This window comes from Pituophis catenifer, unplaced genomic scaffold (assembly GCF_029215685.1).
Source record: "Pituophis catenifer annectens isolate HBS135680 unplaced genomic scaffold, rPitCat1.0.hap2 SCAF_3, whole genome shotgun sequence".
Lineage (NCBI taxonomy): Eukaryota > Metazoa > Chordata > Lepidosauria > Squamata > Colubridae > Pituophis > Pituophis catenifer.
The window spans coordinates 178,901,046-178,926,971 of NW_027256883.1; the positions used below are offsets into that span (position 1 = coordinate 178,901,046).

Sequence of the window (25,926 nt, forward strand, 5' to 3'; positions counted from 1 at the left end):
GTTCTAATGTCCGTGCAGGCCGGTCCTGTGGGGTGGTAGCCGGTGGTGGCCGTGGAGTAGACATCCGAAGTGGCGGCACTGGACATTCCGCTGCCCGATGCCCCTCCTGATTGCACCTGAAGCAACGGAACGGCCGTCTAGCCACCTCACCACTAGCGGATCCAAAGAAAGGGGCTGGGCGAGCAACGGTCCTATCACTGGACCGGCCCACCGGTCCTCGTCGTAGAGGTGGGTTTACGGTGCGAGGTTTAAACTCCCGTAACCCGACATCCAAACTAACAGCCGCCTTATACCACTCAGAGAGGCAGGGGCCCAGACCCCGGTAGACACAGGCCTGTCTGATGTCTCTATCAAGCCCCGCCTGGAATTGATGAATCAGAAGGCGTTCTGGCCAGGAACGGAGCTTCCCAGCCAAATTACGGAATTCATTGACGTAGTCCTTCGCCGGACGACCTCGTTGTCTAAGGTTGACCAATTCCCCTTCAATAACCTGCGTTCGGGTTTCGTCCTCGAACCGGTTCCGTAACGCTTCCAGGAAAAGCCCTAAGTCCGTTAATTCGCGGGCATGTTCGCTGTGTAGGTCAGCGACCCAATCAGCAGCATCGCCTGTTAACACCGCCGTCACTGCAACCACCATTGACCACTGCGAGGGATAAAGCCGACCATATAGGTCCATATGGCTTATTACTTGGCTGAGGAAGAGCGCCACCTTTCCTGCAGTGCCGTCAAAAGCCGCTTGTATGGGAGGTAAGCCCCAGGGTGTCTGGCGAGGGGTCCATGGCCCATGGCCCCATATCGGCACAGGGTCTAGTTGGGGTGGCTGTGGTGGTCTAATCCCCGGACCCGGCTGGTTCTGCTGGTCGCCTCTGCCATGGGTCACCCCTCGCTCCCTGCGCGGTTGCGCTACAGTCTCCGTGGAGGCGTGCCCACCGTCCCCACGTACCGTTGGAGCGGCGCTCATGCTCTGACGTTCTCCGCTTACCCGCTGTGTGCGCTGTTCTCGTTGCTCCGCTTTGAATTTTGGGCTGGCGAGACGAAATCTACTGCCTGAGCTGCCGCCCGCCGCGCCACTAGACCAGGAACCAGCAGAGTCCACCGCGGGTGCCCATGGCTGCCAAGACGACGCGTCGCGAAAGCTGGCTTCTCCAAATCTATCACGCAAAACGTCCATAGTGGACGCCCCTGGGCCCGTGGAGTAACTCCACTCCCCCTCTTCTTCCTCGACCCACTGCCGTTCCCTCCAGCCTAGAAATTGGGCGCCCGCATAGGGTGGGGCTTGCGAACGCGCCTCAGTCGCTCCCAGCTCCTGCAATTCTCGTTCCTCACGCCCCGTCTCTGGCCGCGGCTCCGCAGCTCCGCTGCTTTTCAGCTGCTCTCGTCTCTTCGGCCGTACCACCAGCTGTTCATCCATCTCAAGTGCGTCGGCACCGGCGGCGTCCCCCAGCGCCCCCTCCTCTTGCAGTGCCTCAATGGGTAATACATCCTCGGTCACTCCTTCGGCCATCACGAAGAACCAGACTAGATGGAAAAGGGGAGCCGCGTCTTCCTCTCGGCTTCCCCCTGGTCTGTGTTCACGAAAACACAAGCAACCCACTTGAAGAGTTGTGCAACTTGGTTTATTGTGACATACAGCGCGTACGGAAGTCGGAAAGCAAAGCAATGCAAAGACGCGGCTACCCCACGCCTCGCACAGAGTCTTTTTATAAGGATTTCTCTAATGACATGCAGCTGCGCGGAGGTTTTCAACTTCCTGCCTCTCATCACGCGCGCACAGTAACACCGTCATTCATTTCGGCTTGGTCCAATTACGCTGCTTGTCTCCGTGCGTCTATCACCCTCTCGCGAACCCCCATAAACGCCCGTGCATTATAACGCCTAATCGCCAGCCTGTCCCCACCACCAACACCCGTGCAGCCCGTCCCATCCCTTCTGCTAGCAGGTAGGACGAACATCCATGGATCAGTGGTCTTGTGCATGGTGTCGAGTGCTTCTTGACGCTCGACACAGCCCTTCCACATGGTTGGATAATAGTCCTCATGGGGGCAATAGCAATCTGATTCTTGAGTCTTTTGTACTCTCATGCATTCATTTCTTTTCTATAGCAGTCTTCTGTTCTTCTTAGCAATATAAATTGACTACTGTTCATCCCTAAACAAGTTATTGTTTTAGGAGGAAAACTCTACTGGTAGATTTGACCAATTCAGATATGGCTAATAACAAATTAGAGCCTACTATGTTTTCCTTAAAGTAACTATAATTCAAATCTTGTGAAGTCAGATTTGTTTTACAAGGATGTAGCTTTGCCTGTTTATTTGTTCTCTTATCTTCTAGGATGGCCAGAAGATCAATTTTGGAGTCAATGATGACAACTTAAGGCACCGCCTACAGCAAGAGGGCAAAAACTACCATTTTATGATCAATGATCTACAGCCAGACGATGCTGGCATTTATCAGGTCAAAGTAGAAGATGTAGATATCTTCTCCACTGAATTGGAAGCAGAAAGTAAGGCTCCCTGACCAAAGGCTCCACATGGGTGTGCATTTGTTTCATAACAAATGAAATATCTGACAAACTAGGATTAATTCATTTCATTTGTTACTAGTGAAGAAATAAATGCTAAAGATGTAGCTAAGTTTGAAATGCCATATTCATTTGTTGCTCATGTTTAGCATTCATTTTCTCAGACTGAAATTAGGATAGATGAGAAATAAGGAACATGTCATATTTTAATTATGACATGGGGAGTCTAGAAGGAGCAGGAGAACCAGGTTCTCCAAAACTGCCAGACAATGATAGAAGACAGGCTTTTTGTTCTGTTCTTGTTTTGTTTTTAAATCAGCTTCTAATAAACATATATAACAATCAAATAGTCTTCTGAGTCAGGCTTTGTTCCTGATTTCATGAACTTTTTTTTTTTTTTTTTTGCAATAAGAAAGCGATTTGCATTTGCCATTTCTGCTTTCTATAACTTTTATATATAATTTCAATAAACTTTCCATTCAAGCTAGAGCCTTATGGTTTTCTGGCATTCAACCATTCAAATCCTAGGCAGGTAAGAACCTGCTTAGCTTTTTTCAATCAACCACAGTTGGATTCCAGAGAGCTCACTAAAAATACAGAATAACATTACATAAATTTTTCAAATCTTACTTGCGCTGCTTTTTATATTTCCAAAGCATTTTTTGAGTGTCTACCTTTCTGGAACAGCTGTTGGTAAATATCATGTAATATCTGCCCTTCAGTATAACAAGCTAGAAAAACTTCAAAGCATATAAAAAAGTAGTGGCATTTATTTATTTATTTATTTATTTATTTATTTATTTATTTATTTATTTAATTAATTTTTTTATACCGCCCTTCTCCCGAAGGACTCAGGGTGGTGAACAGTCAAAATAAATAAAATAAATTTCCATATTGAAAATCATATTCATATTCCTTAGAGTTACCAATTCTTCTTCCTCCCCTCTTTTATGTTCACTATCATAAATGTAGGAAAAAAATAATGCCAGATTGTGATATTGCTACTACTTCCATGTTTCCAATCAATCATATCCAATATTTGGAGACTGCCTAGACAAGTCCCTGCAGGTTTCTTGACAAAGTTTTTCAGAAGTGGTTTAGCATTGCCTCCTTCCTAGAGCTGAGAGAGAGTGACTGGCCCAGATCATCCACCTTTGTTCCTTAAGACAGGCCTAGACTGATGTGACCACTACACCAAACTGCCTCTCAGGTTCACATATTATACTATATTAAGAGTGCAGTTTGCTTAGCACAACTGTGAAGAAATCCTGCATTTCCCCAACTTTATTATTTGTAGTTTTAAAAAGTGATCTTAAAGATGATTTTCCCCATTCCCCCCCTAAAATTTGCCATGTTTCACATTGTGGTTGTTGGATAGAAAATATAGAGGTCTAGATTTAAAGATGATGAACAATAATTAATAGAATAATAATGAAAATGAATGTGATTTTAACAAATGAATAATTCTATGAATGATAATTTAATACAAGAACAAGTAGAAAAGCAATTTTGGACAACCCTAGACTCATCTAATCAAGAGTATGTGATCTTGTGCATGTAACGTGGAAAGAATTCCTATTCTCTTTAATGCCAAGATTGTAGTAAGTATAATATTGTAGTATGACTGGCATTAAAGTGATCAATTAAAAGATTCAAGCCAAGGTTTTATAGTATCCTTATATATTAGTTCTTTAAGTAATATATTATGAAAAATGTCAGATTAATAAGTCATCATTATATGGAATAAACATGCCTTTTCAAAGTATATAGTAAGTATAGATGCCAAGATGTATAATTCATTACATACAAAATCAACATTGAAATGCCTCAAAAAGTGAAATAACCCTCAATCTCATAAACGAATCCAACATTTACAGAAAGCTGTTGTATAAATTGGGAGCTGAAATTAGCACAGAAGAAAATGGTTTCAGTTAGTTTCTTCTTGCATCGATGTGGACATTTTTCTCAAAATGTGAGCTTAAAGCCTTTTTATATATTTTAATATATTGTGAAGTTGAAATTTGAGTAATTTACCTTCTTAATATAATATTTGTAGGATATAAAATCATGCTTCTAATTTTAAATATAAAAACAAGACAAAATCATATCATTTAAAACATTTTTAATTGTTTGTGTGCTGGAAATCCTAATTGTAGGCAAAATGGATTGTAAAAATACTTTTGAATTTTTTTTTTATTTGATTTATATGCCGCCCTTCTCCCGAGACTCAGGATGGCTTACAATGCGTTAAGCAATATCCTTCATACTTTTGTATATTTATACAAAGTCAGCTTATTGCCCCCACAAACTGGGTCCTCAATTTACCTACCTTAGAAAGGATGGAAGGCTGAGTTAACCTTGAGCCTGGCGAGATTCGATCTTACTTTAATTGCAGACAGCTGGTGTTAAATTACAGTGCTCTGTCTGTTGAGCTATCCAGGCTCCTGGATAGAAATAATGAATGCATGCTGATATTTTGTTACCGACGTTGTCAGGAAGACATTTTATCACCAAATATTAGTTGAGAAAACCTACATGATAAATCTGATTATTCTCAGCTAAGTTTGAAAAATAGATAGGTAACCTTCAATCATTGGTAAATGAAATCGATATTTGCCATGCTTTTTCCACCTACAGGTTTCTTCTGCCCCACATTTTGAATTTGTTGTATGTCTATTTCCAACTAATTTATTATTTCAGACATTCCTGTAAACTGTTGCTCTCTACCTAGTGAGAATGAAGTGCCACCAGAAAGAAAATGCTATTTTCAGTGAACCTTCTATGAAGCCTAGTAACTCATTTAGAATCAAATGACAATAACAATATATCAATCTTGAATGATGGCCTTATTTACCATCTAGGCATTAAAAACTTCCAATCCTCTGACAAAGAGACTTACACCATTGATACTGGAAGCTGTTCTTCAAGTACTTGGCTTGAAGTCAAATGTGAGTGATGATCTAATCTTGATTTCTTACAACATAACCCTGCAGATGTACCCCATTCCTTTCTAAAAACATCTAACAGTGCTATATTCAAGATCTCATTGAGAAATGCCTAATTATGGGTTGCAAAGAGATTTAAATGGCAAAATACTGGAATAAGTTTTAAGATTCCTTAATCATTAATGACTTCTTCCAGTTACTCTAAACAATAACATTTGCTTAGGAATTGTTGTCCAGTGTGCTTTGCAAAGATCATTAATGTATTGATCTTAAATAAATTTTTTTCTTTGAAGGATTTCAAAGAATATGTTTCTAAAAACATAATAATAATAATTTGCCTGGTATAGTGCACTGTTTCCAGCAGTACTGGAATCATTATATATCCCTAAACTATCTGAATGTGGAAACTCTATTGTAAAACTGATAGCTGTGATCATTGTTAAATCAATATTAATTAATGTAAATCATTCATATAACATAGAAGCTATAATGTCTTGCAATTTGAAAATCTGTGTTTATAATAATAGTTATTTTGCTACTATAACTACTGTTCATAAATGAGATGTTTATAAATGATAAATTGGCAATAATTTCATTTGCTGTTTTTTTTAAATAAACAATTATTTTTGCTACTGATCATGATATGGAACTAAAAAGCTCACCCAGTATCACAATACAAAAGTAGGAGGACTGATGTTTATTTAATTAAGGTGTTTCATTCATTAAATTGAATTATTTTGCATTAAATTACAAGAAATGAATGGCTTTGCCATTTCAATTTAACCATCAGTATATTTGTAATACAGCTTCTAAAGAAAAGAGAAAGCAATCTGAAGAGGACAGTAGTGATAAAGCTGGACAATGGAGCAAACCATTAGATGAAGAGCATGCTAAGAAACGTCACCAAGGAGAAAGGCAGAAAGATCAAGATCTCCTTGCAGACTTCAGCATGGGCAAAGATGCCCAGTATGGGAATGGCCATGATAGCAATGCAGAGCTTTATAACAGCCTGGAAAAAGATGGATCTTTGATAAGTGATGAGAAGATAGGATTTGATCAGAATGCAGTGCTAGGTGGAAATATCAGAGGAATAGGTAGTTTGACTGACAAGATCTCCCAATATGGGAAAAATGCAATGTTAGTTTTCAACACTGGACCTGAAGGTACAAATAGATGGCAAAATTCAGAAGGACAAGTTTCCACACTTAATGGAGTAGACCCTGCAGACAGATTTAACAGAGGATCAGTTTTGGGATTCCAAGATTCCATATTAGGCACTGCAGAGGTCAATAGCAATCAATACATTGTGGGATACAATGCTGGCTCTGGAGTTGGATTTGACATAACAGAAAAGGTAGAAGGACTTTATGGCAAGGAGGTTACATTGGGTGATTCTCATCAATCAGGAGTCAGGTTTGACAGCAATGGAAGTCTCTGTATTAAAGATGGTGAGTTAAGTGGTGCAGGAATGCTTTATTTCAAGGATAATAAGCTCTCAGAAATTGGAGGCAGAAGTAGACTTTATAGAGATGGTTGCCTAACAGCCGAGTTTGATGTAACAGGAGGTGATAAAGGAGTTGCAGGGAAATTTTATGACAAAGATAATCATTTAGAGGAAGTCAGAGGCCTTAGACCTCAGCTTGATGGCACAAAAAATGGCTATGGCAATATGGCAGGTGGAATTGGTGATGGTGGGACAATGAATGAGATTTATGTCAATGATGTAGTGTTGGCTGAATCTGAAGTGGTAGCTAGATTTCCTAGTGCTGGAGGGATAGTTGTGTACTGTGGGACAAAAGGAATGCCACCTGAATCAGGCACTGGTAGACATAATGATGCTGAAAGAATAAGAGTGCTGCATAGCAAGGATAGTATGATAGTTGATGCTGATACTTGCAAAAGTGGCAAGAAGGATGTACTAAAAGGAGCTGTTAGACCTGATGGTACCGTGAGCATAGATGGATATTATAATATGGATGTTGTGCTACAAGGAATGAGTGCTTGTAATCTTGCTAACAATATAGATGGACTCTATAATAAGAATGATATATTAAGAGGCACAGGTGCTATTGGACAAGACAGGGCCACGAGCGTAAGCAGTGCAAACATTTATTGCAAACATTCTACACTTGATGGAGCTGTTGTTGGGGAACCTTATACTATTAGAAACATCAATGAACACCATGGCAAAGAAGTTGAAATAAATGGAGCTGATGCTAGGGGCATAGGTAGACTTTATGATTGGAAACTAGGCAACTATGGTAAGTTAGGGAGAACAGAGGGTACTAGTGGACACTGTGGCAAGGATGGCATGCTAGGTGAGACAGATACTAATATAGCTGGTAGTGCTGGTGGAATAGATACACTGTATGGTAAAGGTGTCCTGCTAGATAAAATTGGAGCTAATGAATATGGTAATACGGTGAATATCACTGGACTCAATGACAAGAATGGCATACCAAATAAAGCAAGCAGTTGTGGAACTGATAGTTCTAGTGGGCATGATATGCTGTATGGCAAAGGTTTTAGTGATGCTAAGGACACTGGTAGATTCTATGGAAAGGATGCTATGCAAAATGAAGCAGATACTTCTGGACTGCCTGGCCAGAGTATTATGCCATGTGGATTTTATTCAGATGGTGGTAGTGTTAGGGAAATAGATGGGCTCTATGTGAAAGGTGGCATATTGAGAAAAGTAGGTGCTAGTGGAGGAATCTTTGACAAGAATAGTATGATAATTGGTACTGTTGATGATGAAATTAGTAATGGTGAAAGATTAGCTAGGAAAGCTAATGTTATTGGTGAAACAGCTAGAATGTATGATAAGAATGGAATGTCAGATGGACTTGTTAGTCCTGGAGGAGTTTCTAGGCTTTATGATAAAGACGGCATGCTAAATGGAATTGGTGCTAGTGGACCCATTGGAGCTGGAAGCACTGCTGTATTTTATAGCAAGAACAGCATGCCAAATGATACAAGTACTGCCGGATTTAGAATGGGTGATACATTGGATGGAGTCTGTGCTAGGTGTAAACTCAATGGCAAGGGAGATATACCTGGTGTCACAGGCAGGAGAGAAATTGATTCTAAAGACATGGATGAATCTTATGATAAGGATGGCATACCAAATAGAACATGCACTATTGGATATCATGGCTCAGTAGTACATAGTCTATATGACAAAGATGGTATTGAGAGCATACCATTAACTGCAGGCACTAATAAATCTGGTGGCATTTGTAATATAGATGGAAACTATGGCAAAGACAAAATGCCAAATGTAGTAGACATTTATGGACTTGGAGATGTTGGCAGAGGAGATGGACAGAATATTTTATGTAGAGCAGGCCCAACTGGATATGTCATTGTTGGTAAAATTTATGACAAAGACAGTGTATTTAATCAATTCGGAGCTGGGAATATTGAGGGTGCAGGTGAATCTATTTGCACGGCAGGTGGAAAATGCACTGGATTTGGTGAAAGAAATGATATCTCGAAAAGAGAGATCTTAGATAAACTTGATGGTGCTAGTAATGTAAGTGGACTTTATGGAAAAAATGGTTACCTCATTGGAAATGGTGTAGCTGGAGAATTAGATGGGCTTTATGGAAAGAATGGAGTGCCAGGTAGTAGAAGTATTAGTGGTATAATGGGAATAAGTGGGCAATATGGGAAGGATGATGCATTATCTAGCACAATTGCTGGTGAGGCAGGATTTAATAATGAAAGAAACTTCAATTATCACTACAATGAAGATATTGTACATTGTGGAGATAGTATAGGAGTTAGAGATGCTAATAGATCACTACATGAGAAAAAGTCAGACATCCTTGGCGAAGAGTTCCTGGGTTATGACCAGGCTTCTGGCCTTTATGATGCTGTATCTCATGCTGGTGACAGAAGAAAGCAGCTCTCTGATTTAGAGGCCAGTGGATCTACACCAGCTGATCTTTCAAGGAAAGGGAGAGGAGAAAAACTGCTTGAAGAGGACTTGAGAGGTATTTATATATTTATGAATGAGTTCTTTTTTAAAGTGCGTTTTAATATGCATTTATAAGATATGTTGTATAATTTAAAAAAACCCATCTTTTTAAAATGAGCGTTTCTGTTTCTTGGCTATTCAGAACCACTTTGCCATTTGCATCAAGGTTTATTTGATCTTCATGCTCAGAAAGGAAAACGAACTGAGTTGTCTTGTCATCTCAACAATGATCAGGTCAAGGGAACTTGGTTTAAGGATGGAGTGAAGGTACGATGTTGTTAACTTGTGATAGATGAAGGACTCCTTGTTTCACACATATTGTATCCAATGAAATTTTATTTGGGAATCAAAGTACCGGCAACAATGAACAAGTGTACTATCATAGTAATAAGTAATAATTTGGAAAAAGGAAAATAAAACTAATCCATTTATTAATTCAATTTATATATCTGCCTATCCCCCTTTTACATGACTCTACGTAGCTTACAATAAAATAAATTAAAAAATATAAATGTAACAAAAATAAAAATAAAACACATAGAGCAGGGGTGTCAAACTCAATTTCATTGAGGGCTGCATCAGGATTGTGTTTGACCTTGGGGGGGCATGGCCAGGGGGTGTGACCAGCTCGATGTCACTCATTGAGGCTCTGTTTTTGGCCGTAATGGCTTCCTGGAGCCTTCTGCCAGTGAAAACAGAGACCAGGGAGGCCGCATGCAGCCTCCCTGAGCTCCATTTTTACTGGCAGAGGGCTCTAGGAGATTGTTGCGGCCAAAAAAAAAGAGCCCAGGTAGGCCACAAACAACCTCCCTGAGCTCAGTTTTCATTGTCAGAGGGTTGCAGGAGGCCATCCTGGTCCAAAATGGAGCCCAGGAGGCCCACACTGCCCTCCTGAGCTCCATTTTCACTGGCAGAAGCACCGCAGGCCATTTTTTCGCTGTTTCCTGGAGGGGCCTGTAGGCCAGATCTAAGCACCCTGTGGGCCAGATGCAGCCTGCGGGCCTTGAGTTTGACACCCTTGACATAGAGGCTGGGTATTATCCAACCAATCAATCACATAGCCAGGACAACAGGCTCTTTTCTATTCTCAGGGCTTTAGGCTTGTTCAAGGTCTTATGAAAGGCAAATGCGGATGGGCCCAATCTAATCTCATATCTTAATGTTCCAACTGATGTGTCAAAAGCCCAATGTCATAACTGAAAATTCTCTCCTTCTGGCCTTACCAACTGAGACTCTTTAGCCATCAGTATCAGGAACATACTCCTCCTGCCAGATCAGGTAGGGTGGATGGAAACAATTGAGGAAAAATGATCTTGTAACTAACTGGTCCCAAGCCATGAAGAGCTTTAAAAATGACAATGAGCACTTTGAATTGCACCCGGAAGCATCCCAAAAGCACCCGGAACAGTGATATCACATACATCAAGTAACTGGTGCCAATAACTGCTTGCACTACACCTTTCTACACCAGTTGAAGTTTCCAAATAATTTTCAAGGGCAGTCCCATATAACACACATTGCAGTGTGTTATATGGGACTACATTCTTCTTGGTATTATTCAAAATAATAAAGAAAGAAAGAATGCCATCAAATTTAAAACCAGAAACCATAAATAAAATAAAACAAAACTAACATAAGTATTTAAAATTCCAGTGGAACAGCTCCTTACTGCCAATTTAAATTATAGTAAAAAGAGACCGTGTCTTAATTCCATTGGGAGGAAATTATGTAATATGTTTATCAGTTATGGAGTTGAATTATCAACAACAAAAATGCATATGTATTTGATTGGAATATAATCTGAAGCAAGAAGAATCACCACAGTTGTGCAACAGTTTCTTTAAAAACAATAAAATGGAATTCATAAATGAGCGAATGAATCTATTCAAAAATATTAATGACTTTTACAAAAAAGATCAGTGAATTCTACTGTGAAGTTTCCAGTAGTTGACATCTACTAATTTCTGAAAATTGTCTATCTCATTGGCCCAATTTTGAAATCTGAACAAGTGATTGTTTAACTTCAAAGTTCCCCATATCTGTAGTAAAGTTAGCGTTGAACCAGACTGAATTGTTTGTTCAATGTTGCATGGTTGGTTTTTTTTTTGAGATAACATATTTTTCTGCATTCTTTCAACTTTCCCACAAGGTAACAGGTTTAGGAGCATTCTCTACTGAGAAAAATGGCCCGGTCCACAAACTGATAATAGACAAGGTAGAAGACAGTCATGCTGGAAAATATAAATTTGAAGCTGAAGGCATCTGCACAGAAGCATCTATTTTTGTTGAAGGTAACCCTAGCCATGTTATTATTTAGCAGATCAAATGGCAATGGCTAAGTGCCGCTGGTTAATCATGTGCTTAATACATGAGTGGCCAATCCTTTTCTCCTTTTCTTTAGAAGCAATCAGAGTGAGATGTCATAATACATTGGTGAAACTACAGACAGGCACTTTTGGGGAAACCTGTTCCAATACTTTTTCAAACACTGTCTATTTTTCTTTCTTGCTTTCTTGATACCGTCTTTGCTTTCTCTGATACTGTCATCATGCAGCAGGCTCCCCATAGATTATTATTTCATAAATTGTAATTGATCACTTGTAGAGGGTTTTCAATATTTGATGGAAAAATGCATAAAACTAGGTTGAACGATATCTATAGTCATAGGCCACCAATTGGCATTCTAGCTTTAGAATAAGAGTTTTGTGAGTTCATAAGACTGACGGGAATGGAGAGGACATTGAATTAATAAGCCATGTAGATCAAAATCTCAGTACTGCAAAAGCTGAGAGCCAGTAGCACTTGGAAGATATACCATTAGTAAGCTATTAATTTTTGTAATATTTTCTATTATTTTATATTTCTTCTCTTCAATTGTGTTGGATTCTTGGAGAATGCCTGGACAAGACCATGCAGTTTTCTTGGCAAAGTTTTTCAGATATTGCTTCCTTCCTAGGGCTGAGAGAAAGTGACTGGACCAAGTTCACCCAGCTGGCTTTGGGTGGGTCTAGAACTCGGTCTCCTAGTTTTCTAGTTAATGCCTTAATCACTACAATAAACTGTCTTGCAAAATTCCCTGTCTCCTCTTGTTGTTTGGATCATGTATCATCACTTTTCCCACTTCATTACAGGGTATATCACACCTGAATGTAATGTCAAGCCTCTGCTTCTTGCTCTTAATGCTTGTTCTTTTTGCAATAACTTTCCATTATTGTTCTTAGCACTTAGACTGCTTCTCAGTCTCCTTCCTTTTAAATTTAGAATCATAGATTTGATAGACTCACCTACTCAGTATCTAATAAAGCATTTCAACTTCTGCTTAAACATTTCCAGTTATCAGATAATGCCATCTAATGAAGCAATTTATTCCACTGGTTAACAGCTCTTATCAAGTGGAACTATCTCATAATATCCAACTTATTAATTTGGATCTTACACCCTAGGGTGACAAGTCTACTCCCTCTTCTATATAATAGCAGCTACAGATATCTACATTTTAACATATCTCTCCTCCTCTCCTCACTCATCTTCTGTTGCAGAACTAGCCTCTATTCTTTTAACTGTTCCTAATAACACTGGGCTTCCAGTCCCTTCACCATCTTGGAGTTCACATGTTCTGAATTCACTCCAGGTTGTCAGTAGCTTTTGAGATTGTGATGCTCAGAACTGGACACAATATTCCATTTGGGACCTGACCAAGGCAGAGTGAGACAATGCACTTCCTATAATCTGGACTTTAAATTCCTGTTAATGCATCCAAATGTAGCATTTTTCTTTTTAGAAAATGCAATTGTAGCTTTCAGTTTGAGATCTACTACAACATCCAAATTCTTTTCACAAGTGCTATTGCAACTCTCCCATTCTATATTTATACATTTCCTTTTTTCCCCACCCAAATGTACATTTCACATTTCTTCCAATTAAATTTCATTTTATTCATTTGGACCACTGTTCAAGCCTATCTATCTATCTATCTATCTATCTATCTATCTATCTATCTATCTATCTATCATCTACCTGCATGCCTGCCTACCTACCTATCTATCTGGTATAACTCTTGACTCCCAATGTCTCTAATATTTAAATCTTATTTCTCTTATGGAGTGTTAGCAATGGCTCCTACCTTCACTCTTTGTACTGTATTTTATGTTGCTCTAAATGTCTAGAACAGCATCTTCCCTTGGTTATAATATTGGATCATTTTATTAGCTTCATCTTGGGAATACTTTTCTTTGTGTTTTAACAAAACTATTAAGGAATTGTACATGTGCTAGGGGATTTTATGTTCTGGTTGGTAGGAATCATAGTTTTTTTTAAAAAAAAAATAAATTGAATTTCTTTTTAATAGTAATTTTATTAAAAGTAGCCACTATAAAAAAACAATATAAACTTTAAAAAAAGATAAATATAAGGTGAAGAAAAGTAAGAAAAATAGGAAAATGGAGAAAAGAAGGAAAAGAATAAGAATATAGCAAAGAAAAAGAAAAGAAATATATATAGAAATGACTTCCCCCTTTATCACAAGTATAAACACTTTTAGTAACTTATCACCTTCTCTTAAAATACTACAAATGAACTTTTCTTCCAATAACCCATCTCTTATCTATAAACACACACATGCGCACACACACACACACACACACACACACACACACATATATATATAAACAGGTCCTTAAGCTTCATCATTGGGAGAAAATAAATGATTTTCAAATAATCTTAAAATTTGTGAATTTGGAAGAATAAATGGAGATTAATAAGACTGGATACATTAGAAAAAGGTTGAAATTAAAATTGAGGGAGGGGCATGTCATTCACTCCTAGCTTTCTTTCAGATTTTCATGAGGTTTGTTGTGAGAGAATTTAAACATTCAACGAGTAGTAAAGTTATGCAGTCACTCATGTTTTGCCAGAAGATTTTGCCAGAAGATATCATGTTTTGTCAGAAGATCTTTTTTAAAAAGTCAAAAGTAGCAAGCTTTCAACTTTGTTTACATTCAGTGGCTTATTTAGTGTACCCTTTTTCAGATCCTCCAAATATTGACTCCACACTTCTGGAAAAACTAAAGAAGGAACCTATCGTGGTAAAGGCAGGAAAAAACGCCATGGTTAAGATTCCATTTGAAGGTCGGAAGCCAATCAGAGTAATGTGGTTAAAGGAGAATCAAGAACTTCTGGATGATGACAGGATAAACATAGATTTTTCAGAGAACTTTACTCGACTCTTCATACCCAGCACCAGCCGGAAGGATACTGGGGATTATAAAGTGAGATTAAAGAATGAGTGTGGAAGTTTTGAAGTTCCTCTCAAGCTGGAAGTGATAGGTGAGGGAACTGTAGTATTCAAGCAACTATTTTTATAATACAGATAAAAAATGAAGTACTGTTAAACATTTGTACGTGGAAGAATTTTTATTGCTTCTTCATGGGAAGCTGGATAAAAATAATTTGATGTAAAATAAAGTAGACAATGCTTTTCAATATAATCAAAGACAGATACAGGAAGTTTGTTTGTAGCACTATAATGTGCAGCAGTGGTGCTCAACCAGGGCCACAAGATCCTCTATGGTCCCTAGGACATTTAAAGGGGACCACAGGTGAGAGACATTTCACCTGTTCCACAGGTGGTTCACCTGTGGCCACCTCACCAAATTCTGTGAGGGGCCACAGAATTTGGTGAGGTGGCCACAGAAAAACAAGGTGTACTATATTGTAAATACTGTCTTGCATCAGAAAATACATCACTTACTATCTCATGTCTATATCTAGTAATAGAATTTGGACATAGAGGGGATACAGATGAAAAAAAAAGTCAGAGGGAGGCCATGTGCAAAAAAAAAGGTTGAGAAACACAGTATACAATATATATAATGTATACATTGCTATAATTATACCATTTTTTTTTTCTGAACTCTTCCTTTGACCAAATGTTTTATTTGTTTTGTCATTATTGTTGTGTACTGTTCTTTCTGAGGAAAAAGGAATCTCATATTGGGAACCAGAGATGGAAGTTTCTTCCATTTGGGAAGAATACTTGTTTCTCAGATAGAAGACAATTGCAGTAATAGGCAGATGAGCAAGAGGAGATAGACAAGAATGAGTTGCTAGTATTTAATCCATTAGCATCAGATTCGCCAATTCAATATAGTCAAGGGATTAAATAGTGCATTTAGAGTATCATTAGCTTCCTTTTTTATAATTTATTTGTATCTAGCCTTAGTCTGCTAGCTTCTCCCATGTGATTATAATAAAGCCCTTGCCCATGTTGTCTGTTTTGGTCTTTCATTTAGATAAGCCACAATCACCAACAGGGCCTGTAGCGGTTGTAGACAGTTCCGCAAATGGCATAACTATTCAGTGGAAGCCCCCAAGAGATGATGGTGGTAAACCAATCCAGAGTTATATTATTGAGAGGCAACAGGTTGGTAGAAAGACCTGGGTGACACTGGGAAAAACCAGTGGAAGCTCTACTATTTTCACCACCAACAAAGTGGAACATGACACAAGCTATTACTTCAGGGTGAAAGCAGTGAATTCCTTGGGCACCAGTGAGGCCCTGGAATCTGATGAAGTCATGGCTGCTGCAAAAGGTGATTTGTTATTTTCTTTATGTACGTTTGTCAAAGGATTATGACAGTGTTAGATTTTGCTAACACTATAGCAAAATCTAAAGAATTTGTCATTAATATTAAATGTAGACTCCATTCTACTGAACATGAACATTGCCATTCAACCTCATGAGTTCTTTGCACAAATATTATTTCTTGAGCATTTCAGGCAACTCATCAGATGCATTATTTTGGCAGTTCTTACAGAAAGCTCCTAAGATAATACTAATGTATTATCTTTATTGATTTTCATCAATACAATAAATAGTAATAGAAAATTTATTCACTTTGCTAATATGGATCCAAGATATTCAAGAATCAATTTTGAACTGCTGCTATTTCTTGGGATAGGAAGGAAAATCTCTACATCTCAGTATGGCCAGATCTCTCTCTGAAAGTTTTGGAATTCACTATATTGTAGCTGCTTTTCATTGCAGGGAGAAAGGATTTATTTGATCAGAGTCCCTCAGGCATCTGATAGATCTTATTAGAGGATTTCAGAGGGGACTTGAGAGGTGGTTCCTGAGGCTCTGATGCATGATGCAACTGAGACCTGAGGTGCTACTTGGAAATCAGAGGACAATGATGTGGGGATCCCCGTCTAAATGGGTCCTAGGGAGTTCCTGATTTTTAGGACTCCGGAGATAAAACAACAGAAGTCCTAGAGCACTGATGGAGGAAAATTCAGGGCAAATCTGACAGGGTTTAGGATGAAATATGATCTTATGGTAATAAAATCAATAAAACCTAATTATGTTAACCATTATCACATCTGAAGATCATTAATTGGCAGCCATCTTCACAACGACCCAGTCCCTCTTACATAGCTTTATGAGGGCTATTTGAGGCACCTGTCAGTTAAAATCAATTTTGACTTATTTTACTTTTAAAATCAGATCCTCTCTTAGCTGTTTTTTTATTATCTTAGTTGACAATGAATCAACATAATTTTAAAATCTTGGAAACAATTCCTCAGCTTCTCCAAGCCCTCCTGCTCCACCTAAAGTTAACAGTGCCAATAAAGATGCCATCACAATTTCATGGTCTGCACCACATAAAATAGGGAATTCACGAATTTTGGGCTACAGAGTTGAGAAACGCAAGAAAGGCAGTAATTTCTGGACATCTGTCACTGATTTGCCCATAACAGGTAAGTAATTTATGTTTCTATAAGAGCTAGGAGGTGGCTAAAAGATTTAATTAAAGGGAATTGTAATACTCACCTGTATTTTATAGTTAACAGTGCAGGTTAACTTACAACCATTTGTTTAGTGATCAAAGTTACAATGGCACTGAAAAAAGCGATTTATGACTGTTTTTCACATGACTGTTGCAGCATCCCAAAGGTCACATTATCAAAATTCAGTCGCTTAGCAAGCAGCTCATATTTATGATGGTTGCAGGATCCCAGTACTGCAATCATCATGAGGATCATGTCATCACCATTTGCAACTTTCTGACAGCAAAGTCAATGGAGAAGCCAGATTCACTCTACAACCATGTTGCTAACTTAACAATTGCAACTGTGGCAGAAAAGGTCATAAAATGGGGCAAAACTCACTTAACAACTATCTTGCTTAACAACAGAAATTTTGGGGTCAGTTGTGGTTGTATATCGAGAGCTACCTGTATCATTTTGGGAAAGTATATTATTGAATTAAGTTCAATTAAATGCTGAAATAGATAATAAGTTATTAGATATTAGAAGCATTTTCACTAGAAAAGGTTTGACCTGGCTAGAGTTGTCCAAATAATTGCTCTTTTCTAAGTATTCATAAATACATTTTCCTTTCCTTGTAAGGACTACCTCTGTAAAGTTTAATCAGAATAAAGTATTGGTTGCAAAACAATTCATAATCCTTCTCTCAGTGGATGTGGCATTGAGATGTTGTTGAAAGATGCGTGGCCAAACACAGTCATAGTTATTGAATGATATTCACATTAGTTGGGATTATATAGAAAACAATATATATTGACAATATATATATATGTGAATATATATTTCCCACCCACCCTGGTCTTAAAAAAAAAAAAAACTCCAGACTTTTCTTGAGATTCTTTGTGCACAGAAGAATCAGACAGACAGACAGACAGACAGACAGACAGACAGATAGATAGACAGACAGACAGACAGACAGACAGCGATTGGGGGGGGAAGAGAAGTGGGGGGAGAGAGAGAATGTGTATGTGTTATTTTACAACCTGTGGTTTATGACTTTCTTCAATTTCTGCAATCATGCATTAGCCCCAGTCCCAAGATACACTTTCTCTCTGTTATTTTTGTCATATTCCCCAGATACCTTTTATATCGCTGTGTCTATTTGATCTTAAAGTCAGAAGATCATTGGTCACCAGATAGAAAATAATGTGTTAAAGTCATAATAGAAATTTCCTATTTGTGTCTTCCCTGCTCCTCCAATCATGGAGACTCTTTTTGCATTTCTATTTCAGTGCTCACAAAATTGGATTGCTATTATTCTTCTATTTCTATATAAGTTTCATGAATGCTACAGAATCTTATTTATTATTCTCTAGGTTTAAATTCATTGAAATTTGGTCAGAATGGATCGTAACAATTAGACGCAAAGAATATTCAAAAACCTCACAACAAAACAAAGATGAACTATATGCATAAATTAATTTCAAATAATTGAGAATTATGTGATCTAAATTATCAGGATAATAATTGCAAACACAATAATGTGCATACATCCATTGTTTATGAGATAAAACTAGCTCATTTATGCTATAGACAGGAAATATACAGTGAATGATTTGAAGGAGGGACTGCAGTATGAATTTCGTGTGGCTGCCATCAATAACTCAGGCGTGGGCGAGGCCAGCGCACCTTCAGAAGCTATTTATGCTCAAGATCCTATGAGTAAGTAGTTTACTTCCTCTCTTATATTTATTTGCTTATTATTCAATATATATTTATGCTACTTCCCTTATGAAATGTCCCTTCCGAAAGCATTGTGCATTTTTCCAGAAAGTTCTCATAACTCACTCTTGGCTGGTTTAAGAATTTCAAAATAGTTATAGTTATTTATTTATAGAAGAATCCTTTCTGAAACAGTTCTCAGTATTCTAGATACATTCACGTCAGTGGTGGGTTGCCCTGGTTCGCACCGGTTCTATAGAACTGGTAGTAAAACTGGCGGGAGGCTCCGCCCACCAGCCTTGACATCATCAGAACGCTTCTGCGCATGCACAGAAATGCACAGCCCCATTGCGAACCAGTAGTAAAGGCAAGTAGAACCCACCCCTGATTCACGTCCCAAAATATAACGCTTCAAAAAACACCCTCTTCATTTTGTGCATTCCTATTCTCTCAAAGGACAAGTTAATCATTAACCATGTTCACGAATTCCTTTTTAAAAACGTATTTCTTTAATTATTAATTTCTGTTAGTTTTTTTAAAAAACCTAATAAGATTATCTAAAAAACAAAAGTGAGTGAACAAATACCATATGCCAAATAATGAGGTGAGGTATTTGGCGATCTATAGATAAAATGGAATTTGTCTGGCTTCTTTGAATGGATGATATTCGATTTTCAGGAAATTGAAACTATTCCATTGACAGTAGGACAAAGTAAGTTACTATTAGAATATGTTCTGTGGTGAGGGAAAGAAGGAATGAAGAACAGGGGTTCCTACCGGTTTTCAGTAGACCAATGTACCATAAAGAGTTAATAACACAAAGGAAACAGTGGGAAACAGAATGTAAAAAAGCAACCCTGAAATGATATCAGAATTTTAACCCTCCTTTTTCCAGAACCTCCAGGTCCAGTGAAAGATCTAAAAGTGATTAATACTGACTACTGTAGCTTCTCCTTATCATGGATGAAACCAGAATCAGCAGAAGAAAGTTTTGTCAAAGGTTATATTGTTGAGATTCGACACTCTGATACTCTGAAATGGACTCGGTGTAATACTGTCCCAATACAAACGACTACATATACATTTAGAGGATTAAAAGCCAGGGAACCATATTTCCTACGTGTGAGAGCAATTAGTGATGGTGGTTTGGGTGACGCAGTTGAAGTTGATACTTGTGTTCAGGCAGTACCTTCTTCTGGTAAGTCAAACTATGTAATTTCTGCTTTGAAAATTAAATATTTATAGAGATAATTCTGGACTACCTTATTTATATGAAATTATATGACTATTTCTCCTATTTATATGAAATTCTGTTCAAAAATAGTGAAAGGAAAAAACAAAGCATGTGAAATCTATGATATAGCTGTTATTTAACAGGTGGGCAAGAGGCTGGAGAACGAAATGATATGATTCAATGTAATGCGGATAAGGACAGAAAGGTCAGATCTTATGAAGGCCCAGGTAAGTTGAGGATAGTCCTGTAAATTAATTATTAAAGAATTGGGTTTCATGGGAGAACTTGAAAGATAAAAGGAAACAACCTGATAAATCATGGACGTTACTCTAGATGGTTCTAGAAAAGGCTAACATTATTGAAAGAACACAGAAGGGGATTTTTGACAGAAAGCCAAAACCAGAAGACATTGAGAGAGAACTGGAAAAGACATGTCATAGTTATATTGAAGAAGAAACTAAATAAGAATACTTGGGACATATTTAGCTCATATCTAGGGTATTTCCAAACTTGAAACCTTCAAGATATATTGGAATATCATCATTCATAGCTATTTTAATGGAGATTATTGCAAAAGCCTGACTGAGGAAAAGACAGCATTGCTCTCCTTATTAATATTTAACAAGTGTACAAGGGAAATATATTAAACTGATTATTTTTCACAGTCATTTTTAAATCAAATGGGATATTAGGCCATTTGAGAAGGTGATACCCAGCTGTTCTGCATGCATACTTCTTAGATGATGAAACATCTTGATTCTATAGAATATGCAGTGGTGAGTGAAGAGTTGTTTTGAGCATTTTATATATTGCAGTTACAGTACTGAACTAAACAATATGATGCCAAAACTTACTTACTTACGTATATATGTATGAATATATATATATGTATATATGTATATATGTATTTTCAGTTAACCCCAAATTCTTAGTGAAGGATACTGTTGAAAGTTTCATGAATGTGAAAGCAGGGGATGCCATCCATGTCCGTATTCCTTTTGAAGTAAGTATAACCTTTGCAAGCAATATATAATAAATCTGTTCTGTGCTTTTTTTTATATATACCAGTAAATGAAGCTATGTAGAGATTTGGAATTGTTTTAAAAAATAATTTTATATGTTACTTTATAATAATCCTTGAAATAAAAGAAAAGCTAGAATACTTAGAATCATTTGGTTGTCTTATTTGGAATTACTTCTAATTAGAGAAATTTGTATCTTGAGCTGCTATGATAATGTAATAAAATTCTGTGCTTGTGCATTATTTTTTTTTAAAAAAATGATGTCTTCCATGTTTACTTGGAATTCTAGATATTGTCTGTGGAATATTTCTTTGCTGATTTCAGTAAATTAAGAAGTTCTTGTTTGGCTTAGCCAAACTATAAGATCACTTCAATACGAGTGGAAGAAACTTAGGATCATAACTCCAGTCTATCTGTCATCAATTGCTATTATGCCACAATAAAGAAAAAAAATGGAGAAGCAATATAGTACAAACTGTTACGTGGAAGCTGGTTCATACCACTGCTATGTGTACACTTTAAAAGTAATTTAAAATTAATGTCTTTTTCATGTTTATCAGGCATCCCTATCTTCTGAAGTGATTTGGCTGAAAGATGGGCTTTCTCTGCCAGTAAAGGCCACAATTGCCACCAGAGAAAGACTGAGCCAACTCATCATACCAGAAGCTGAGCTTTCTGACAGTGGACATTATGCCATCAGCCTTCAAACGGAGCATGGGAGAAAGGAAACATTCAGTTTTCAAGTTCGAGTTCAAGGTAAAGATCATACAAGGAAATTATGCATGTTCTACATTTGATCCTATTGCCTTACGTGGAAAACTAGTCATATAGAACCTGGAATCTTAGAATAGTAGGGTTGGAAAGGACCTTGGAGGTCTTCTAGTCCAACCCCTTGCTTGAGCAGGAGGCCCTAATTGAAGCTCTGCCTATTTTTAATGTGCATTCTTAATTTATTATTAAATATAATGTGCTTTTGCATAAAAAAAGGGGTGGAGCTTTAGTTGCATGGCTGTGGTCACCATCTTGACTCTTTTGACCTTATCCTGCAAACACTCTTGCCTGTTAGAAACTCTGTATGCAAAGGCATTAGTGCTTGAAAAAGGAAAAAAAGCAAATGAAATATCCTAACTACTCTTTAAATAACAATCCTTCAGCAAGAAGAATATCAGCTGTGCATTACCCATGAGTTCTTCTTTCCATATGAAGCTTCAAGCTAAAATTGCCTAACTTATAGACAGCCTCTGCCCTTTCAAATTAGATTTGAAGGGTGGGCCTGCAATATACTAAAGAGTTCCAATGAAGACTTTAAGACTGTTAGTTGCCTCACCTTTTATGAAGTGATTGAGTAACTACTGGTAATTAAAACCAAGAGTATGCTAGGGTGTTATAAGCAGTAGTTTGAAGCAGAGGTCGGTTTCAGCAGGTTCTGAGCAGTTCTGGAGAACTGGTAGCAGAAATTTTGAGTAGTTCGGAGAACCGGTAGTAAAAATTCTGACTGGCCCCACCCCCATCTATTCTCTGCCTCCCAAGTCCCAGCTGATTGGGAGGAAATAGGGATTTTGCAGTAACCTTCCCCTGGATTGGGGAGGGAATGGAGATTTTACAGCATCCTTTCCCTGCCATGCCCACCAAGCCATGCCCATCAAGCCATGCCACGCCTACCCAGCCACACCCACAGAACCGGTAGTAAAAATTTTGAAACCCACCCTGGTTTGAAGTCATTTGAAAATGGTGCGTGTTACAGACGTTATAGGGAGAAGTAGTACAGAAACATATGTTTTTTTTTTTTTTTTTTAAATTTGATTTATATGCCGCCCTTCTCCGAAGACTCAGGGCGGCTTACAATGTGCTCAGCAATAGCCTTCATCCTTTTGTATATTTATACAAAGTCAGCTTATTGCCCCCACAACTGGGTCCTCATTTCACCTACCTTAGAAAGGATGGAAGGCTGAGTCAACCTTGAGCCTTGGCGAGATTCGAACCCTGCAGTAATTGCAGGCAGCTGGTCTTAATAAGCTTAATAACAGGGTGCTTTAAACCCCTGTACCACCAAGGCTCTTTTAATAGGAATGAAGTTTTAATTCACCCTTCGCTGATCTGGCATCTTCAATATGGACTTGGGTAACAGCTTTCAGAAATTCCTGTCCACATTATCCGGGCATTTTTGGATTTGTAAACAATCCATCTGAGAGATACAAAGTTAAAAAGGCCCATCTTACTATGTTCAAGAGAAGTGGTAGTTTAGTACAGTATCTGTTGACCTTATTTTCTCTTTTAATCAAAGCAGATATCATCTCTTAACACCATCTTTACAGTATATGTTAATCTTATTAATAAAGATTCCTCCTGTAAATTACTTTTGCTTGAGAAGAGTAGATAAGAACCAGTTGGTCACACTCCTTTACTGTGCCATGCCTCTGGCTTTATTAGATGGAAAATGTGTGCTGATCACCTTTACACTTATAAAAGTATCTCAGGAGATTTAAAATATTGATAAATGAGACATAACAACTGAACAGAACTATTTTTTTTATCCATCAAGGAGAACTTTCAGGATGAGAGACTGAAGTCCATGGAGCTATTCTTCTTTCTTCGATATATTTACATTCTTTCTATTCCATATAGTTTCTAAATCTATGATATTTAAATATAGTTTCTGTAGGGTTTCTAAATTTCATGATAAATAAATAATCAAATTGCTCCACTTTAGAAACACTTAGACATTCTTCCTGATTTTGGTTTTATTTTGCAGATATTCCAGAGTCTCCTGGCCCTATACAACTCATTGAGAAAGTCCCTGGGACGGTGACTCTGATATGGGAGCCCTCACCCACAGAAAAGAGAGACGGTAACATAACCTACATGGTTATGAGATGTGATTCCAGAAAAGGCCCATGGCAAATGGTGGCTGACGACATTTACACCAACAAATATACAGTTGTAAATTTTATCCCAGGTCGGGAATATTTCTTCAGAGTTCTGGCAAAAAATTGTGTAGGGGTCAGCAAGCCTTCTGAAACAGTGAACCCTTGGACTATTCAAAAAGAAAAGGGTAAATATAGATAACTATTGTTTGGGGAGCTGTGCACGCTTTAAAAAACAGCATCTCTATTCACGAAAATGCATTTTTATATTATGTGGGGCTGTTGCTTTAATGAATCAGATTGTTAAAGCAATTCATCTATAACATGACTCCAAAAATACCATCTTTTTTCAGGCTTGGGTTTATTTGGATTCACATTATAACAAATAAAATCATTTGCAGCATGGACTGGTGTATTCCTGAGGCATGTTTAGGGTATCTGATATTATATTGGCCAACTTTGATTTGAATTGATTTGAATTGATTTGATTTGAATTGATTTGAATTGATTTGAATTGAACTGAACATCAGTACAAAGTGACCAGTTAGCACGTCCAATGATTGGAGATCAATGATCTCCAATCTGGAACATAGAATAATACTGAATGAACTTACATGGTTTAGTACTTTTCCTAAATGAGAACAGAAAAGGTAGATAATTTATTGTAATTCATCATTATCAAGCCAATATTGCCAGCTATATTTGCAAATAGAAATAACAATGAAAAATCCTTAATTGTTAGCATAATTCTTTGTTCTCCTGGTTTTATTTTTGCACTTCTTCCAGATAAACCTGAAATGAAGCTTCTGAGATATAAGGGGATGAACCGAGATCAACCTCCAAGATTCCTTGTCCAACTGAAACCACATGTGGTGAATTTAGGATTTAATTGTCACATGAGTTGTGCTGTGACTGGCGATCCAGCCCCTCAGGTCACTTGGTACAAGGGTAACAAGAATCTCTCTCAGGATCCTGCCTTTCTCTGCAAAAATGATTTTGGAGTTTGCTCCCTTGTGATCCCTGGAGTCACATCAGCAGATGCCGGCCAATACAAAGTGCTGGCTGTCAATGAACTAGGCCAAGCAATCAGCAAAGCTGAACTAACTGTGAAAGGTGGAGATTAAAAGGTAGTTGAAGTTCACTTCCATATAAAATCATGTACTTTGCCCCAAATTAGATCTTCTTTTCATGAATTCTGTTAATTTAAGATGGCAATATTTGAAAAATGCTGATAGAAAAGGGTTAAGGCTCATGATAAAAGGATCATGGCTCAATATCTAAAATAAATTCAGCTCCAGTAATTACATTTGTTCAGTACCCTGTAGAGTCATTTTTTCTGCACCAATCCTAAAAAATTTCTGACGATGGACCAATGAGGTCTTCATTCTCGGTGGCAATCATCCTCCAAAATATTAAAATGTTTAACTTTGCTTGATTGCACCTTTGAAGTAAATCCAGATTGGAAAAGTTATTGTAGTCATCTCAAGGCTAAATTGCCCCCAGGTTAACTGATTATTTGAATCTGCATACAAAATCCAATGGCACAATTATGGTGAGATGGAACCTTAAAAAGAGATTACATTTGATCCCATTAGCCCTAGTTTAAGAAGGCAATTCAATACTTTGTGCAATATTACAGAAAATCTTCTAATTTATGAGCCTTAGAATGCTTAGCATTTTGATTATTTAGGCGGTTCATAGATTTTATCCCATTTTCTAATAATCAATTTAATATATATAATCATTTTTGTTCATTTTTAATATATATACAAATCTGAAATTTTCAACTATATTTGTCTCTGTTTTTTTCCCTATGGAAGAACCTGCATATTATTACAGTCTGCACTGAACCAGCTTCACACAGCCTGC

General features: G+C 37.7%; 1 protein-coding gene across 1 annotated transcript in view; it reads left to right on the forward strand.

The window, feature by feature from the left end:
• Window positions 1–25,181, forward strand: part of IGFN1 (immunoglobulin like and fibronectin type III domain containing 1) — a 32,775-nt gene extending 7,594 nt beyond the window's left edge. Inside the window, exons 8-22 of the mRNA XM_070941112.1 lie at window positions 2,332–2,503; window positions 5,383–5,469; window positions 6,273–9,464; window positions 9,591–9,715; window positions 11,598–11,739; window positions 14,477–14,773; window positions 15,739–16,038; window positions 17,033–17,206; window positions 18,809–18,937; window positions 19,833–20,135; window positions 20,315–20,398; window positions 21,086–21,174; window positions 21,754–21,949; window positions 23,946–24,245; window positions 24,844–25,181. Coding sequence (XP_070797213.1) covers window positions 2,332–2,503; window positions 5,383–5,469; window positions 6,273–9,464; window positions 9,591–9,715; window positions 11,598–11,739; window positions 14,477–14,773; window positions 15,739–16,038; window positions 17,033–17,206; window positions 18,809–18,937; window positions 19,833–20,135; window positions 20,315–20,398; window positions 21,086–21,174; window positions 21,754–21,949; window positions 23,946–24,245; window positions 24,844–25,181 — 5,928 coding nt within the window. The remainder of the gene's footprint in view (window positions 1–2,331; window positions 2,504–5,382; window positions 5,470–6,272; window positions 9,465–9,590; window positions 9,716–11,597; window positions 11,740–14,476; window positions 14,774–15,738; window positions 16,039–17,032; window positions 17,207–18,808; window positions 18,938–19,832; window positions 20,136–20,314; window positions 20,399–21,085; window positions 21,175–21,753; window positions 21,950–23,945; window positions 24,246–24,843) is intronic.
• Window positions 25,182–25,926: the final 745 nt, after the last annotated feature.